General features: G+C 31.5%; 1 protein-coding gene across 2 annotated transcripts; it reads left to right on the top strand.

The window, feature by feature from the left end:
- The first annotated feature begins 1186 nt into the window (after positions 1-1186).
- On the top strand, positions 1187-17402 carry LOC145323367 (uncharacterized). 2 transcript variants are annotated; one of them, XM_080165795.1, is made up of 5 exons: positions 1187-1283; positions 4959-5043; positions 5830-5903; positions 10547-10684; positions 17262-17402. In XM_080165795.1, exons 1-5 carry the CDS (start codon positions 1263-1265, stop codon positions 17385-17387), a joined length of 444 nt encoding a protein of 147 aa, XP_080021921.1. In that variant the 5' UTR covers positions 1187-1262; the 3' UTR covers positions 17388-17402. The 2 variants fall into 2 exon arrangements, with proteins under 2 accessions (XP_080021921.1, XP_080021920.1); XM_080165794.1 differs by having other exon boundaries at positions 4959-5053; positions 5831-5903.
- Positions 17403-21192: the final 3790 nt, after the last annotated feature.

Genomic DNA, 21192 nt, shown 5'->3' with positions numbered 1-21192 from the left:
ATTTGTTTGGATGGAGGTTTTGAACGGTCCGATTTTGTACAGGATATTTTTTGCACGCGTGGATATTTCACGAGTATTATACTTTATTCACCAAACTGTATAAAAGAGATTCTTAAAAACTGCAAGTGTTAAATAAACTTTCAGAATCGGTATTTCAATAGTAATTTCCTCTTTTTAAAAGCGAAGCTTTTCTATAACTAGGGTTGGGTCGGTCCATCCGTCCGTACATAATCGATAGCTGTTTTCGTTAATTTAGGCATGTTAGAATTGTCCTATCGATTTCAAACTTTGCATGATTGCTTTAGGAGTTAGGTACGAGTTAGAAAGCAAAGCAACTCTATAATCGTTACCAAAAAGTCCGTACGTCCATTTTGAACATGTTGATTTTTAACCTTTTTAATATCAAATATTTATGTGATAAAATTATCCGATTGGTCTGATTTTTGAAATACTGATTCCTAGGACAACAAAGTTCATTGTTATAAGCGAATCATCTCTATAATCAAGTCCTAAAAATGTAAGTATGTCCTCCTTAAACAATATCCTGTTTTTCATCAGATTTACTTACAATTTTTTTCCTTCGACTCTTAAACATTTACATTCTGATTATTCAGTTACACTATATAAGAGTTAATGTTCGTTTGTCCTAACGTTTCAGAGCTTCGCTTTTATGGATGTTGTCATCCTTGTTTGTAATACATTCTTGGACTAATTGGAGTCTGTCATTGAATAAACGTAACGTGTAATGCGTCCAATTGCTATCCAATTTTATCCTGTTCTGCAATGCGTTGATATGTCAATGATGGTTATTTTTACCCATGGAGCTAAATTCTTATATTAAAGTTTGAGGAAAGATGAATTTGTTTCCAAACGTCATTTCTACAGACTTTCATATAAGGGTCTTGCAATCAAAACTAATTTGTTGTAGTACCTTTTTTGGAGTATTTAAACGTTAAAAATCAATTTTACGTTTATTAAGTGATTTTTTAAATTTTAAATAAAGATTCACCATCTATTTCAAAATATTACATACAGAGATTTATTAATTACACTTATTTTTAAAGTAAAATATACATTACTTTTTCCATGTAAATGGTTATCAATTTTGAGATACTGTTTAGAAAATTGTCTTTCGATTATTATAAGTTCTATGTGAGAAAATTAAGAATAAAACATAAAATTATAAAGTTTTATTTCAGAACTATTTATTCACAAATGAAAGTGTAGAGTGAATCAAATTTTCTTTTTGTTAGTTGTCAATTATGGGAGGAAACTGTAGTAAGGTTAGTTAATTTTTTAATAGTTATTTGTACCGCAGGTACTTTACAATAGGTTTAGTCTGTCCGCCGCAAAATAAAAAACATACCTTAGCTCCGTGGTCCTTAAAAACATGATTGTCCTTATTTTATTTCGAACAATTTTATTTAGAAGCAAATTATCTTCTATGCAAACAGTACTAGAAATAAGCTTGACTCATATTTTAAATGAACAAAAAATACAGTGAAAATTACTTGAATGTCCCCACTTTATTGTATTATTTTTAAATCCACAATATTAATATACAAAATTATTCATTAATAAATACATTTAAGATGAATGCCTTTAGTAAAAAAAATCTTAACTAAAGTAGGAAGCAATTTTTGGACGAAGCCCAATCTGTCCCACTTTTGAGCAAGACGATTCCTATATGACGTCATATAAAGGAAAAAGAAAAAGGGAAAGAGGGGAAGAAAATCTCTTCAAAAGAGATGGGAGAAAAGGGAATCGTCTTGCTCAAAAGTGGGACGGATTGGGCTTCGTCAATTTTTGTTTTAAAGTATATTCTTTTCATTTCTCAAATAATATCACGATCAATTAGATGTGTTTAAGGCGAAGAATAACATGCATGATTCTACATAAAAATTATTTTTTATGGTTTAGATTTAATTTCTCATAGAATATTATATATCTAAAAAATGTATTATCTTATTTATTAGTTAGATATTTATCTTATCTTGCTTTTCACATATTTTTCCTTTACGAACTTTTAGCAATGCAAAGATCCCCCGCAGGGTTAGGGCCCTTTTTACTATAGTTTTTAAAAAATAATATTTGTTAAATATTTGAATTCAATAATTTCAATATTTTCATTGATTTTGCAACCTTATCAATATTTACAAATATACAAATTCAGCAAATCCAGAATTTTGCAATGGTAAGACAGCCGCAGCTAGTTGAATTATCTTGCTGTTTTATATCAACATAGACTTCAAATACTTTAAGAATTTAAGGCCTAGTTTAAAAGTAATCAGGTAAATTCAGGGATCTAAAGGGATAATTGGACGATCAATTGCTACACACTCCAATTACCATATACATAATTTCCCTTCCGTATACTAAACTCATTGGCATAAATGTCTGAACACTGAAGGTTTTTACAACCTAATCATGATTCAATAGCCAACAATTGAGATGTCTAGTTTATAAAACTTTGGGCACCAGTATAATTAACAGTTTAATGTTCCCTCCCTCCCTATATTACCCTCATTCTACTGAAAGAAAACATCGACTAGCATCGTCGGCTGACAAACCTTTAGATTTTCAACATTCAATTCAGATGTTAAGGTTGATTCAGATAGAATTTGAAAATTATATAAATAATTTCTACCAATGGATATAGAATATATGGATATTGTTAGAAATACTTGCATAAAAAGTTTCTCACAGCCGACTAATACGAAGATACCATCTTAAGACTTTACTCCATCCTCTCCCTGACCCTGGAGGAACGTATTGACCAATATCCGAGGACTATTTTAGAAACCTAAATTCATGACAAATATTCCACTGTAACGAAACAGCATAAAGTGCCGAAACAAATGACGTTATACAATACAAGAGACCAATAAGAAGCCAGTAAAAATTTTCCAAAGGGTCAATTACAATTTATACTGGCCTATCATTGGTACTTTGTATTGTATGACGCCATTTTTTGGAGGCTTTTTACGGTGTTTCACTGTAACAATATCCAAGTATTCTACATCCTTTTTTCTACCACACGTACAGACTGTTAGACATACATGCACCTCCAAGGTGAAGAATAACAAGGAAAAAGTATGTCCATAATAAGTGTAGGTATTTGCCAAAGAGAAAGTAACAGAAAATACTTAATGGCAGCAAAAATTTTGACTTTTAAGAAAAACTGTATTGTTTTTTTTCTGGCAACTATTGTACATTAGTATGCTGCCTGTGTTATCTTAATACTAAAGTAACAGGATGTTTGTCTGTCTGTGTGTCTGTACCGAAGGATCTCGCTATCCGCTGAACCGATAAGGGTTCTCCTTAACAGGGTAGATTCTCGTATGTCCTGGAAAGGGTTTTAACTATTTTCTTAAAATCTGGGAGACTCCAACGTAACATTAAGAGGTATCCGTAATAAAAGAATTATCGTAGACTTTAACAAACAAAAACATTTAAAGTGCCACTAGAGGCCTCTAGGGGCGTAGCCGCTAGTGTTATATAAAGTAGTAAGGTTTTTTTGTCTGAAGCTTAAGATTTCAATTACTACTATAGTGGTTGAGTTCTTTATTTTTGCAAAACTTAACATAATTCCCGGTATGGTTTTAGGCTATTAATTCTTAAATTTAAGTCTTGGAATGGTTTCATGCTAATGTTTTTATTATTAGAGCTTCTAGATGCTAGGGGCGCAACTACTAGTATTATTTCATAAACAGGAAGCTTACTTTAGTACTTATAGATTAAAGAATAACTGCGCTATATGTGTAGTATAGTTAGATGATGTTTAAAATAAAATCATAAAATGGAGAGCGGCGATTTATATAATTCATCCCAATATGAGAGACAGGGGCCTCTATTTATATTTCCTTTCAAATATCAAAATTTTATTGTATAATTTATTGGATTGGGGGCTTCGCACCTAGCCTAACACTGACATAAACATACATCCACTTACTTTGCTGGATCTGCAAGTGTATACATAAAAATTAAGATCTTATGTATTTCATGGATTATTTCAGCTATACTATTTTTATATAATATTTTTTTATATAATATGTATTAATTTGTAAAACTGCAAATGATAAATATGACCTATTTTTGTCTCTTTAAAGATTCCCTTTAAACACCTCCCCCTTTTTATATAAAGATGCTAATTCCCCCCCAACCCCAAGAGGATACAAGCAGTAAAAAAACCCACAGGGGGCACAATTTTCTAACACTTCTTTCTCATTTAGTCTTTTAAAAGGATTCAAAATGCATGGACATATATCTTATTAACTCTTATTTTATACATCTTAATTGGAACTGATGATCTTTTTTTATAGAGAAACATATGTATTCCGCCAATAAATAGTTAAAAAATTAAGTGTGTTTATACATATAATAATATTGAATAAAGTAGTCAGGTTTTTTTATCCTTAACTTAAGATTTTGATAACTACTGAACCGATCGGGTTTTACATCTTATGGAAGCGTCTTAGAAGTCCCGGGTTTGTTTTAGGGTATTTTATTTTGGGAATTAAACAGTTCGGGATGGTTTTAGGCTATTTTTCTGAGTTTCCTTTCCCCTTCGAATACAGAGGCCCTATATAGAAGATGATAAATATTCATGCATTACATATTCGTAACATGCCGTTAAGAACTAATTTAACTTACATTTACATCGATTTTATAACCAACATTATTGCTAGATGCCAATTTAAAGCAAATAAGTGTTTGGATTATATTTGGAATAGATTGAATACCCGAGTAGGTAATCAATCTAACAAGCTTTATCCTAAGAAATTCATCTGTTTATACATTTATTATTATTTGGATGAAATGAAAAACTGCCCTTTCTGTACTGTACTGTAATCTGTACACTTTCTAAGGAATAATGTGGTCGGATTATTCATACAATATTATCCTATTGCTCCAATTAAGGAATTGTTCATCTAGATTTATTTATCTATTATTTTTAGAGAAAAGGTTACGGGGGAGGAGGTGGCCAGTATGGAGGATATTCTGAGAGGATGGGGAGTATTGCCAACCCCACTGGGGCTGGAGGTAATGCAGGAACACATTACAATTAATAAATTAATCCCCCCCCCCCCTCCCAGTTTAACCTTTCTGTTTTCTTTAATTGTAACTTTTTATAATGAAAACTTTTTAAAAGTTGGATCTCATCAATTGTTAAACATATATTTTGTTGAGTTAGTAGTCGTGTTATGTAAAGTTTTATTAGAAAGTAGACAATTTGAAGAAGTTATGGATATTGAATATGCCTAATTTAAGAATATTTACAAGTATATTATCAGAATTCTATCTCACATTGCACATACAACGACATTGAAAGACGAACAGATAATAGTTATTCTCGCATCGTATTATAAACAGCTTTCCGCCGATATAGAATGTACAATTATAAGATTAAAACCAGCTTTTTTAGCCCCAAGGTGCCGAAGGCACAGGCTAAAAAACTGGTTTTAATCTTATGATTGTCAATTTCATATTCGTAGAAAGCTGGATATAATACGTTGCTAGACATAGTTTTTTCGTATGGATGAGAACCAGTTCTTATCCACCGTATTCGAATGAATACGAGAAAAATTTTGAAAAAATTGTACATGATATTATTTAGGAAGTCTTTTTAAGCATCAATGTAAGTTGCATAATTTACACTAATTGCGTTAGAAACAAGTGGTGTTTGTCCTTAAAGATCTTCAAGAACTACTGAACCGATTAAGATTTAGGAAAGCTTCATTAAGTTTGTTTTTAATTTATGCCTTTTGGTGGTTTTGGGCTATTTTTTTCAACTTTTTTCGCCCTTTGATTTACAATGTGTGATGCAAGGTATGATGCAAGGAGCCAACAGTGTACGCAGAAACTTTATGACTGGTCTTGTCGGTGGCGAGTACGAAGCCCAGGTAATAAAACTATTCTTATTTAATCAAATAACAAGTATGATATTATGTCCTATGTAGCGAAGTATTAAAAAGTTGTTTATTTTATTATGTTAAAAAACAGTACATTTTTATGAAGTACACACTACACATAATAAAATTTGTTTACCAATTTATGATTCAAACCCGTATAAAGATTTTGATATTTTTTTTAAATAGAATGTTTTCTATACTTTTGTTAAAAAGGCCACAGTAAAAGTGTCTGACTATGACGTCAGAAAAAAATTAACAACTAACCAATGAGAGGCCGCTATATATTTTACCATTGTGAATACTGGCTTCTCATTGGTTAATTGTTAATTTTTTCTGACGTCATAGTCAGACACTTTTACTGTGGCCGTTAAAAAATTTGGGAAAATAGAAAATCTATAGATACAAAAGTTTAAACAAATCTACAAAAATTCCATGGTTCAACATTCAGACGGACAGACAAACCCTACAGTATAGAGCAGCTGCAATAAAATGATTTTAAAGTATATTCGATACGTAAAAAATCTTTAAAGCCTGAATGACATCCTTGCCAGGAAGGAAGGAGACAATGGACCGTTTATTACACTAGTCCTCAAAGTTTATAATAACGTTTTCCAATTCGTTTGCTTTCATTAAAATTAGATTGGTTGGTTCATTAAATTTAGTGTCGAAACGTTTCAACCAGTAATTGTGATCTACAGAAGGGGTAATTTTATGCATCATCATTCAAGACACACATTACTTTATCGGCGATTGTCTTATCCCTTTAGATCCCTGCATCCGTACTCTAAAGATTAAACACTGGAACACAAATACGCCAAACTTTCATTCTTGGATGACTTTTATAGATCTTAATTTTTACCATGTCATTTGTTTTACAATTTTTAAAATCATTAAATTTTCATGCAATTTTTAAAAACTTTCTGACCTGTGTTAACTGTAATTTTGAATTGACATTCTATATATATTGGATGTATTAACAGGGGAAAAGAGGTCAATATATTTTGCTTATTTATTGGTCAGTTCGTTCACCAAGTAACCCCCTGCTTGCAAGGGGTAAAGGATTATTATTTTAGCCAGCTGTAAGCATCACTTTATCTAAGTACATGAAAATCTGGTGCAACATCCAAGTAATAATATATCGATTACCATACTACGCAAAGACTAGGTATTCCAAAAGAAAATCAACCAGGATGTCAACATCCATAAGAGCTAAAATATCAAATAAGGAGAACATTCATTGATAAGTCTAAGGCAAAATTTCTTAAATAAATGATACTGTTAAAGGAATACTCTAGTTTTTATGACTTGTAAAGGATTTCCTTGTATTTTTTTCCTTGTTGTCCTAGAAATCCCTATCTCAATAATCAAACACAAATGCTAATTTTTTGACAAAAATCTTAAAAATGGATATCGTTTTGAATTTCGATTTCGAATTCAACTTAACATGCCTAAACTGATTATAAGAGCTATCCGTTAAGAAAGAAATTACAGACAGTACTTATAGAACAACTTCGCTATCTAATATTCTAAAAATTTCTAATTTTGTATGTCTTTTTTATTATTTTCTATTCCCAGCACGATTTAATAACATAATTAAACATTGCGTAAATAAATGACGTTCCTTTCTTTACTAAATGATTTAATATTTTATTTTTTCGAAAATAATTTACATAAGTAAGCCAGATCGGGTTGCGCCGAATTTTAGCCAATCACAGCGCGGCATTTCATAAAATACTGTGCTCTCATTGGTGGAAAGTTGGCTCACCCCGAACTGGCTCACCACTAAAATGATTTAAAGATCCAGCTCAGAACTCATTTTTTTTACAGTAGAGTTGCTTCAAACTACTAAACAGATACAATTGTTACTTTGGTGCTTTAACTCAATGACCCTTAAGAGCACTACAACATCCTTCCCTAGGATATTCTTTAATAGAATAAAAGATATTGGTAGATGGGTTTTTTTCATATGCCTAACCCCTGAGGAGGCTTCCCTGTGCAGGGCTCTCCTGTACAATAGAACATAATCTGACCTAAACTTAAACCAAATTACAAGAAAAACTTTGCCTTTCTTATCTTAAATTTATTTCAAAGTAAGGGAGAGACTTGGGGAAAACCGCCAGATCTATTAAATAAAGAAATGTTTACATTTTTAAAAAGCTACAGTCTGGCTTTGTATAATATGATACAGAATAATGAATATCCTTGTGGTGCAACTTCCTTTTAATCCCTGATTAATTGCGTAAGTTATTTAAGGCGTGATACGCAGCTAGTCGTTATTCAAACCAGGGAGGGAGGGGACATTGGGCTGTTTATTACACAAGTCCCCTTACTTTCTAATTCGTTGGCTTAACTGCCTTGGAGACTTAGATTTTGATTGGTTGGTTAATAAAGATAAGTGTCAAAACGTTTCAACCACTAATTGTAATCTACAGAAGGAGTAATTTTGTGTATCATCACTGTCCTATCCCTTTAGATCCCTGGCAGTTGGTCGTGAGAGTTATTTCAAGCACTCTCATTAAGTAAAAGTTATTTTTTTTGTAATATGACTTTTCTGAGAAAATTCAGATATATTGAGAAGTAAGAGAATGTTTGCTAATTTCAAGTGTATGTCAAAGATGATAACAAAACTACTCGTTCTGTAAATTAAATTATTGGTTAACATTTCGATGCTGCTAGTTTGAACTAACCAATCAACATTTAATAAAAGTACCCAGAGATTTGAAGCAAATCAATATTGATTCATTTGCTCAATAGCAGTGTACTAACTTTTCAACAAATAATTTTCATCTACAAAAGGGATAATTTTGTCAACTTGTGTCACAGTAATCATCATACAATGTTTTAAATCTTAAGAAAAATTTTAAGATGCCTAAACTACTTATCATATATAGCTATTCGATATGGACGGATTTATCCTATTTATAGAAAAGCTGCGTTTTCGAAAACAAAAGTCATATTGTTATGCATAGAGAATACATATTTAGAAGTTAAGATCAGGGAGGGATGAGGCATTGGGCTGTTTATTACACTAGTCACCAAAGTTTTATAATAATGTTTTCATATTCGATTTCTTACAACTTTGGAAACTTTTATTAAATTTTAATTAGTTGGTTCATTAAGCTAAGTAATCAAATTCTTCAACCACTAATTCTAAACTACATAAGGTAATTTTGTTTTTCATCATAGGGAATATACATCAATTTATAAGTCATTGTCTTATCCTTTTAGTTCCTTGAGTTAACATTCACAGTTTTAAAACCAAAATTTGCAATGATTAGATAGTGAAAAGAATTGCATAAAAGGAAGAAAGTAATTATGTTATAAACATTGGTTTTAGAAAACACTATATTTTCTACAGTTTTCATTATTATTGTTTTAATGCTTTTAATGTACATATCTTCTTTTGTTTAAGTTTAAGAATAACAATCATTTTCTTTCTAATTATAATATGAATAAAAACAAGGTTAACAATATTGATAGACGTGGATTAAATCAACTATTATGAGACCTGATGTAGGTTCTTTAAAAAAATTTAGGTCGCTGCTCGCTGGTGAGGCAAAATTGTTTTTGTGAAAAATCCTCCAAAATCACATTAAAAATCTACAAAAATGAAATTTTCTATGTTAATAACCCTTCTATGATTTTATTTAATTATTGTAAATTTTTTAAGGAATTTTGGAGGATATTTCACAAAAACAATTTTTCCTCACCAGCAAGCACCAACCCAATTTTTTAAAGAATCCACCTCTGTATACTCTATGATTAAGTTGTAGAGTAGCTGAATTATTTTGAACCAGTATTCGTGCTAATCTTATTAAAACATGGATTACGACGTCCACGAATACGAAGCTCGACAAATTTTACAGTCAGAACAAAATTAAGAAATATATGTAGAGATTAACATTTAATGCATTCATTTTGAGACTTTATTATACAGATGATTCGCATGTAATATTGTGTTAAAATTGACATCATAGCTTTTCGTTACTGCTGGACGGACAGACACTAAATGTAGAAGAGCTTCGCTTGTAAAAATGGTAGACTTCATGTGAAAGTCCGGACCTGGTTAATTTTAATCATAGAGTATATTTACTACATGAAATATAAAAAAAATCCTAGATTTCATTGTAATTTCTATAAATGTCTCTAACGTTATGGCTATATGATTATGCAGTCCCTGAATATATAAATCATTTTATTATCTTTTTCCCGCGATGCCCTAACCCTGCAGGATTACCTAAAATAAAGGTTGGGGGGGGGGGGGATGTCTCAACTAGCACTTTGAGGGAAAGCAGTAGAAAATCAAAATATGTTGATTTTCCGCTGTTTTAAATCCAGTAAAATCTGATCAAGAAAAATTTCAGGATAGGTTATTAACTGGACAATTGACAAGCTTAGTTAACGGCAACGGCGTCGCAAACCTTAACCAAGGCGGCTACGGCGGGCCACAGTACGGCCTTCCGTCCACCTGTCCAGAGGTATTTCTGACGTATGTGTGTCCATTCATACGCCAAGGTTCAAGGTTTCAAGCATGTTAATTAACAGGGGAAGGGAAAAACTAGCCAATCATGCTTCTGTAAATAAACACTGAACGGTAGCAAAATGAATTAACCTGTACTTTTTAATTCCGCCAGGACCGCCTTTCCACGGGCTCCATTTCCGGCCTTCTCAACAACAACGGCGTTGTTGACTTTGCGGGCGGCGGAGGCGGATATGGGGGAGGCTACGGCGGGGGATATGGGCAGTATGGTCTGCCATCCACGTGTCCAGAGGTATTTGATGGCATGTAGATTTGCGCCAGCAACTGACATGTATACTACTATAGTTAACTTTTTAGAATAGCTCCAAACTGCAAAATTCTACATGTATTTTTAACTTGTAGAGTTTTGTAAGTTGTACATACAAAGAATACACCACGTAGTTTAATATTAGTATACATATACATGCAAACAAACACTGTAGAATAATAATAATAATAACCAGCAAGCCAAAGCACTGTTACTGCATAATATAAATTACCTAAAACACTGCACCCATAAAGTATTTTATTGTACAGGACCGCATTGGTTTGAGTGGTGGCGGCGGTTTCGGCGGCCTTACTGCACAAGGATTTGCGAATAGACAGGGCTATGGTGGGGGTTATGGCGGGTATGGCTTACAATCTACATGTCCAGAGGTAGGCACAATTTTAGAGTAGTTTCACCTATTTTGCCGATGAACCATCAATAACAACACCCCCCCGGCCCCCTCTGCATGTGCCTCATTTTTCAAGCAAGAGAAGATTTAAAAATCTGAGTGGGGTTGATTTTAGGTGGTTCAGTGGGAAAATAAAAGGATTTTAACCATATCGGAAAAAAGGAATGATCAAGTAAGCCAAAATAAAATACTTTTTATATGCATTTTTTTATTTTTCTGGCTTTTTAATTATCCCTTTTATGTAGTTGGAGTACAAACAACATAGAATATGTAAATATTAGCTAGTTTCATATTAACTATAAATATTTTATTTGCATGTATATTGACTTTTATTCATTATTGGAAAAAAGCATGAAATAATATCTATTTATTGCATAGTATTATAGACACCTTTCTGCGGATATTAACATGTAAAAGTATAAGACTAAAACCAGTTTTGTTTGCTCTGATAGGCCGAAGCCCCGGGTAAACAAAACTGGTATTAATTATATGTTTTTTTTTATTTCAATATGCGTGGAAATTTGTTTGTATTACGATGCTATACATGTTTTTAAAGTATGGTTGTGAACCTGCTCCAAACCAGCGGATATTAATCGGTTTCGAAGCCATACTGGAAAATGTGATAATGAATGACCATATTAATATTGTTAAAATTATCCTCTCATCAATTGCATGCAAATAATTCATAAATTGTTGTTATATGGAAGGTAAAACGTGAAAAACATCCAATAAAACGAATTAGAGGGTTAATATTTTGATTGAGACTTGTTTAATAATGTTTAAGATATGAAATAATCACGTTTTACCTCCCTGATGCCCTAAACACATGTATATGAATAACCTCTCATTCTAAAAAATTATCATCTTAGGATGAGAGTTAATTTAGGGTCGGAGTTTGTACAGATTTTATACTTTTGTTATCTTCTCAAGCTGTAAATATTTTAAAAGGTTTATTTTCTAAAATTTTCAAAACATTCTTCAAACATAAATTGATTAAGCAGTAATTTAGTGGACTAGTAAAACTTTACATTTTCAGTCTACTGGTTGTCTGTCATTTTTCATTGAGGTGTCCCTCTTAATGGGTTACTAAACACAGGTTCAATTGACTTTTCCTTTAAGGAAAGCTTAAGATTGTTCAATATATTCTTTAATTTCTATACTTACGGTTGCGCCTTAAGCATCTAGGGGTCCAGTATTAAAAAATAAAGGGAAAGGGTAAAAAATACTTTAAACCTATTTGAAGACATAAATCTAAAGACAGAAAAGCCCAAAATCCTAACAAGACCCATATAAAACTACTCTAAAAGGAAGGTTTAATTCAGCGTTTATGGGGATTTTGACGGACAAACAGTTATATTATAAGATGGAGTAATCTTGACAGTAAGTTAAAGAACACAGTAAAAGTGTCGGACTGATTATGACGTAAAAAAAAAATTAGCCAATGAGAGGCCATTATTGACCAATGGTAAAATTTATAGTGGCCTCTCATCTAATTTTTTTTACGTCATAATCAGTCCGACACTTTTACTGTGTTCTAAGTTAAATCAAAATGTGAAGAAAGTCTAAATGTAAATTTAATTACATATATTTTTTTCTCCAATATTTTATCAGGTCAAGAAGATATTCTATGAAAAAAATGCTATACAGTATACACACTACACCTTAGCCTAATAGATGATCTATGTGTTTTAGTCGTGTGTTGTATAATTTCAATTTCTCATATTAATTCGAATCCGGTGGATAGGAACCGGTTCTCATCAATACGAATAAACTATGTCTAGCATCGTATTATATCCAGTTTTCTACGAATATAGAATTGTACAATCATAAGATTAAAACTAGTTTTTTTTAGCCGGTGCCTTCGGCACCTCGGGGCTAAAAAACTAGTTTTAATCTTATAAGTGTACATTCTATATCCGCCGAAAGCCGTTTATAATACGATACGAGAAATAACTATTAATGTCTATTACTTAATCATTTAGTTAACAAACTTAGGTTTTTATTTGACACTCCCTTCTCATCTTTCAAATTTTGGATTGTCCTTTCTGAAATAGGCGTTTTTAAAGATGACCCCCTTCAAATGTAGACCAACGACCTCCCCCATTTGTTTTTTTTAATAAAAGGGTGGTTCTAACCCTACAGAGCTTTTCAAAATTTTACTTAAACTAACCAAACCTAAAAAAAGGCATCAAAAATATGTTTACTTGTAAAAAAAATTCTCGTTTGTGGACCATATGCGATGTGTGGGACATTGCCAAATGTCCCCTCACCTCCTAGATTTTCTCCATGACACCATGATATTGTAATTTATAAGAAAAGAAGATGCCTTCTGGTAAAAATATGTATTACCATACAGATGTAATATACATCAGTTCTTATTATAGTACGTGAACTTTCTTAGCCCCAAGCAATAATTCATTATAATTTGATAAAGAATTTAGTTTCTATTGCAAGTCATTCATATGTTTATTTGTTTTAAATAATATATTAGGATAATTTTCTTTTTTTATTAAGCTATTTAAAAATATATTCGAAAGGGTTTATTTAAAAGTATTTCTAGTATCTTAAATCATAAAAATACTATTAAAAGCTTTTAAAAACTACTTAGCTCGATCTTTAAATCGTTTATAGGTGATTTAAACCGGGGCGATTCATTTGGCGCACCATCAAATTATTAATATCAATCTTTAAATCGAATTTGCATGGGCGATTTGAATCGGGCAGTGGCGCGGGCCCGGCGCGGCAATGGCACTCACCGAGTGGCATTGCCGGTTTAAATCGGGGTGAATCATGCACTGAGCCCCAACGAAAGACCCATTGCATATGTAATAAATGGATATTTTTTTAATTACTTTAATATTTTATTGCAAAACTATCGTGAAAACATTTTTATAGTTATTTTTGAAATAAATTATATATTAATGTTTTATATAAAATACCATACTGACACGGCAGTGGCGCGGGCCCGGCGCGGCAATGGCACTCACCGAGTGGCATTGCCGGTTTAAATCGGGGTGAATCATGCACTGAGCCCCAACGAAAGACCCATTGCATATGTAATAAATGGATATTTTTTTAATTACTTTAATATTTTATTGCAAAACTATCGTGAAAACATTTTTATAGTTATTTTTAAAATAAATTATATATTAATGTTTTATATAAAATACCATACTGACATGGTATTTTATATAAAATACAATACTGACACGGTATTTTATATAAAATACCTTCTGCCACTGCTTAAGTAATAAAGTTGTACTGGCGCGGATCGATATTTTAGTGAGTGTGCAAGCGATTTAACAACACCGCGCCGAAAATCTTTTAAAAATCAGGTGCGCTGTGGCTTACCACCAGCGCGCCTACGGTTCACCTCTGAATCGCCCCGATTCAGCGCGGCATAAAAACGATTTAAAGATCAAGCTCTTGTTAAAAATTCAGGATTTTTATACATGCCCAATAATAACACAATGTTCAATAATTAACTTCAAATCTAAGCGACGTACAAACCTAATCCAGTAGTAGCCACGCTACCCGTAAGTGAAAGTTATTGTATCTATATATAGGTCTGAGACCTTCATCTATTAGTGGTACAGTTATATTTACAAATTCCTAACAAGTGTTCATACAATCAAGAAAAAAAACATGATAGCACATTTATTTTTGTGTTTTAGGGTCTCATTTTTTCAGTACAGCTTCGTATGGATCTATTTGTTTATGAGTATTAATCAAATTTATGAAAAGAAAATGTATTAGAATAACCCTTATTGTAAAATAACTAAAGTCACTGAAGTAAGAAAAATATAAAAACTTAAGTGTTGTCATTTTTTTTTTAAATAGGCTAATTTGATTTTTTTGTCATTAAATGAGCGTGTTTTTGTTAAAATTCAATATCAGGTCTTTTTTGTCATATCCTTAAAAACATTTTATCATCTAATTAAGTTTCAAGCAAACTAAAAGTTTAACTGAAGGAATATCATATATCAAAGTCCTCGAATAAAATGTCTATCAATAAAGTTTTTTAAGTTATCTTCTTAATTAAAACAAACCCATTGTAAAGTATATGACATTCAAAATAACATTAATTTTAATAGATAAATTAGTGATTATTTCAAAAGATTGCCAATTCCAAAATCTGTTATAATTACAAAACGCTTGCGCGTAAAGTTTTGGAGCCAAAGGGGTCGATAGAAAACGAGATTGCGGTTTTATGAGAGAAATTCGCGCCCAAAGCCAGGGAGGGGGAGGGGACATTTTCTTATTCATTGCCTTGAAAACTTTTGTTAAATTTTGATTGGTTGGTTTAGTCAATCATTGTCAATCATCTAAAGAAAGTGTAATTTTGTAAATCATCCATGGGGATTTACATAAATTTATCTTCCATTGTCTTATCCCTTTAGATCCCTGGTCCATAGCGGTGTACTTGTCAAGATTTGCTAACAAGATAAATAAGCTCACACGCTGTTCAAATATAAAAAAGAAGTTGAACGCAAAAACAATTGCACGTTTGCAGATAAATTAATAGTATGTTCTTAATTTAAGTTTCACTTAATTTGATTATAATATTTAGTCTACATCCATTCGTCCAGGACCTACATAGAAATTGAACAAAAATGCTTTAGTTGGTTTTAGTCCAAGAAAAGTTTATTTAAGCTTTTTCTGTATAATCGTCAAGCAGAATTCACAAACAAATATATTGATTTAATAATGTATGATTTTACAGTTACAAAAAAAACTTATTGATTAAATTTCTAATATTGGAAAATAATCTGGGAAATTTTTCCATGATAAATCATTTTGGCACAGGCCCTTTCAACATTCAAATATCATTTAATTTCACACATTAAATTGGCGGGGCTTGGCAGCCGCGCCTCAACCGCGCATAAGCCTCCAATTGTGTGCAAATAAAAAGAAATTCAGAAAAGATGAATTGCCTGCTTAGAAATAAGTTTAGACATACAGTATTTCACTCAGACTTACAAGCGGCTTTTGCGCGGCTTCCGAGCTCTGGTAAATTGAGAAGTATTTTTTTTTAAATAAAAGGTTCAAAAAGTTGTTCTGAAACTAATTATGAAATTAAAGTTATTTTTTGTCTTAAAGAAAAATTACAACTCGCCAAGCGTGTTCCATAAAGCTTAGCTTTGCTTTAATATTAGCAACATTGTGTAATTTTTTATAAGGTTTTGAAGCAAAAAAATATCTTTATCTTTTCTATACAGTGTCTTTTTCCATAACCTCTAGGATTTCCCTTTATTTAGCGTTGGACCGTTTTCACATACCACATTCAATGCTGGTTTTAAAAAAGGAAAAAGAAATAGGTAATGGATAGTCTCAAGGGGCCATTTTGAGATAAATTCTACCTATAATTGCGAAGGTTTCTTTAGAATGTAATGTTATCAAGATCTTTTCGATGGAAATCCAAATAATTTTCCTTCGTAATGTAACATTTGCATGCTTAGTTTTTATTAAAAGCACTAACAATAGTAAAAATTATATGGTTTCTAATACAATTTAATATTTTTTTCTACTCTAAGCAAAAATAATTTTCTGTTTTATTTTCACAATTGACAAACACTTACTAAATTTATTGTTGGTTCTTAATATGACAAACATATGTATATTACAAGCACTATAAATACTATTGCATGAAAAGTATAAAATATTTTTTTTTAAATATAAAGTTGAGGAGGCGTTAGCTAAAGAATAGCTTTACAAATATCCAGCTTTTAAACCAGATGTTAATCATGCTACTTATTAGTAATTAATTTATTTAGAGGTTTCCCTTAAAAGTTCCTATGGCGCACTAAAATTAAATAATTAATTTCAAACTAAAGTGGGGAGGAAAATTCTATGATCGCAAGACACTTTGAAGGAAAGTTCATTCTTCTGTAAGACTCGGACTCTTTAGATGACGCCTCCTTAAGCATACAGTAACCCTTGGAATAGTTATTATTCGCATATTATTATAGACAGCTTTCCGCGGATATCAAATTGAAAAATAATAAGATTACTATTTTTAATGTTCGTGGAAAATTGTCTTTAATAATATTCTATACATGATTTTTCATTATGGATAACAACCGGTTCTATAACAGCGGATATTAATCGGTTTCGAAGCCGTACTGGAAATATTCTTATTGTCCTTTATTTCAGGGAGTGAATCAGAACACCGCATTATTGGCAACCGCAGCGGCTATAGCTGTTGGAGCTGCCATTCTATTCAGGGATAATTCTTATACCAAATCAAAAACCAAAAAAAAAACATACAGGGATCTTTAGGGATAAAATAAATATATCCTCTAGGCCCTTGGCCAACAAAATAGGGATAACTTTAATTAATGCGATACATGTTTTTTCATCATCGTGGCTCAATGGCTTTAATCCCGAAGAAATGTCTCGGAAAGTGTTTTTCTCCTTTTCTTGTCATGAAATTTTTGAAAACTGTATTGCAAATTTGCAATAAAAAATTGCACAATAGTATTGTAAATCCTTTTTAAACTTTGAACATGATTCAATATATAAAAGTTAGTATTATTGAATTTCTGCCTAACTAATGTGTTGGAAGTAAATCATGCATTAAAGCTCTGTATAACATTACAAAATTGCAAACTATTGGGTGCAAACTTTAAAGTAACAAGTTTTGTAGATAAGCTTCAGTGCAAAAAAAAAGTTTGCATTAGTTTTCATTATATAGAAGAGTATAACATGCATTAATTGCTTTAATTCTTATGCTGTTAAAACATGAAGATAGTGCAATTATTGAAATGTTTTCAAGTAATTCCTAATTCTTAATATTGAATTTTAGTTGTCTTGCATTTTTAGGTTGACCTATGGAAAAATTCGGTAGACCTCTAATGTTTTTTTTTTATCTGTGCCTTAGTAAGCAAGTATAGTTCAGTAATGACCTTTTTTATCAAATTATATATAGTTTATAGGAAGGGGACCTTGGCCTATAAATTATACTGGTGCTTTAAGCTTAATAAACACATTCTCTCATGCGTTGTCTAAAAGACTAATTAAAACTTGTCCACAAATAATTTTAATCTACTCGAGGAGTAATGAAATTTATACTAATCAATGTATCGCCTCAAAGGCATATAAATTTATTTAATAAGGTTTAGTGATTTTCTACTTTACATGCGAAGTTTTGACCACTGAACATCTGCTTTATAACTTACTTTGTCGGTTGTTCATACTAATTCTTGTCACTTATGGATGTTGTCATCCTTGTTTCTGATAAAAATTATGTATTATTGTACAAAAATATGTAGTTAGTACCAAGTCATTGGTGTCCTTCAATATTTATGGAAAAGTAAAAATCATTTAATGATACCTCTTGTAAGACAATTTTACGTTTAAAAACTTGTATTTATATGTAGATATTAATTTCTAGATTTTTTAAATTATTTTTTATGTTTTTTTATAAAGTTTTCATTTGTATGCACTATTTTTAAGTGAAAGAAGGCCCCGAGGGGAACTAATGAGCGTGGGGCGGTAAATTGAAAATCCAATTGCGATTTTAGTTTAAACAAGCTCAGAAACGGTAGTACAAACGAACATTAACACTTGTAGTAGAGTTTCAGAACTGAATAAATATAGGAAATTGTTTAAGGACATACTTACATTTTTAGGACTTGATTATAGAGATACTTCGATTATAACATTGTAATTTGTTGTCCTAGGAATCAGTATATCAAAAATTAGATCAATTGGATAATTTATCACATAAAAATTTGTTGTTAAAAAAGTTTAAAAATCAACATGTTTATAATGAACGTACGGTCATTCTGGTAACGATTATATAGTTGCTACGCTTTCTAGATTGTACCTAACTACTACAGGAGTCACAATGAAAAGTTTGGAATCGATAGGACAGTGACGTAGGGACTTACGGACCGACCCTGATTATAGAAAAGCTTCGCTTTAAAAAATTGGCTGAAGGTTAAGGTATATAAAGATACAAAGATTGACAGACATCCTGTTACTTTAAGGATAGTAAAAATATGTAAAGAAAGAAAGTGGGTGGTTACAATTTATCTTCAGAAACATTTCCTTGCCAAAAAAATGTGAAATTCACATCTAAATATTACAACAAATGTGGATAGATCACAATTTCTTTTAAATTAACTGTACATAATTTGACACATACTGTTATAATTTCTTTATTGAATTACAATTCAAGGCGCTTAGACAGGCGAATATTTCCTTTTTTAAATAAGATTATTTGTAGATTGGTCCCTAATCATTTAGTAAAATGTTAATCTAAAAACTTCGAAATAAAACTAATATTAAGAGGATAGGAGGTCAAACTATGTTTTGATTTTGTACAGCACATATTTTGAACATCTAAGCTTTATATTATTTACTAACATATGTTTTAGTGATTTATTTACTAAAATGTACGGATCTACTGCAGTTCACGGTAAAATATTGCTGGTAACGAATATTGCCAAAAATCTATGAAATTTAAAGGCTGCTAGATGCAAAACGGCTGAACGTACAGATCATACCCGCACACCATTTTAAGCGGTATAAGAAGGCCTACAAAAAATCTGAAATAGCCAAGATCCAATGATGCACAGGGAAAGCTTCACTGAAGAAAAACGCTTAAAATAGACCTTTTTTGCGCATTTCCCTGCACTGCGAGATAATTATGCATTATTGATTTATTGCTATTCCAGATTTTTTGTAGGCCTTCTTATGCTGCTTTAAACAGTGTGCGGGCATGATCTGTACGTTCAGCCGTTTGGCAGCTAGCAGCCTTTAAAATTCATAGATTTTTGGCAATATTCGTTACCAGCAATATTTTACCGTGAACTGCAGTAGATCCAAATGTACAAATGTACAAAGACATTTTGAAACCCAATATTTATTCAACTTTTAAAACCAGTACATTTTAGGGGTTATTTGCTTCTGTACTTTTAAAGTTTCCGTACATTTTTGGTTTCTTGGGTGTCCGCCATTTCATTGAGACATCCAACTACTCTGGCATTAGAAAGTATTTAAAACCAAAAAAGCTGTAAAAACTAAAATTTAAACATTACAAACCAAGAATTAGGGAGACTGATGTTCATGTGGCTGATGCATAATTTGCTAAAATATGGTTTTTTAATTGTCTAACTGCGGTCAATAAGAAATTATTTTGTGTGTTCCAAACAATCCATAGATAAACAAGGATGACAACATCCATAATTAGCGAAGCTCAAAAATTATCAATAGGCACATGGAAAAAATGATCTATAGAGTAATCACGTTTCCCCCATAGCGTTACTGAATGACTGACTGACGGACAGACAAAGTGAATTATAGAGTGGCTTTGCTACTAAAAAAATTTACAAAGAAATTACTTTCTATTTTAAGAATGTCTGATGCAAATGTTAATAAATAGACAGCATTTATATTTATATGTGATTACATTATTATGTGATTATATAAACACATTATCTTATTTGTAGGCTCAAAAACTTTGAGCATCATTGAATTTTATTTATTTATTCAAAACTATTAGTGTCTGAATCTTTTAACAAATAGTTTTAAACTACAGAATGGGGTGTATATCAATCTATTATCCATTGTCTTACCCCTCAAGAACTGTGGATTATAGCTTATCAAAATGAGCTTTTATACAAAAAAAATGTAGGTTGTTGCTCAGAAAAACACAATTTTACTAGATTTTGGGTGTCTAATAAGACAAACTTTTTGTATCTTTAATCTAAATTTTCAAACGATTTTTTCCCTATGTAATTCCTATGGTCCTTTGACTTAAAATACAAAACTTGATAACTGAATAAATTATTGGTATACTAATTATTGCTTATATAGAGAAATTACACAGAGACAAGGACGTAGGCGAAGGAGGAGGCGTAGACAGGCTGCTGCTGGCGACACAGCTGATCAGCAGGACGAATCAGCTGATTACCAGGATTCCAAAGTGGACACAGTGTTCAGCCTGGTACATGCTGGCATACAGAAGTTTGCTGGTATTGACTCAAATTAAGTCAATTATTTGAATAGTTTTTTTATGGCATCGTATTAAAACAGCTTTCCGTGGATATTAAAATAAAAAAGTATAACATTAAAACCA

The sequence above is a fragment of the Acartia tonsa genome, chromosome 6 (assembly GCF_053477335.1).
Source record: "Acartia tonsa isolate MP-2025a chromosome 6, ASM5347733v1, whole genome shotgun sequence".
Taxonomy (NCBI): Eukaryota; Metazoa; Arthropoda; class Copepoda; order Calanoida; family Acartiidae; genus Acartia; species Acartia tonsa.
Note: the sequence above shows the minus strand (reverse complement) of the source record. Positions and strands in the feature narration are given on the sequence as shown.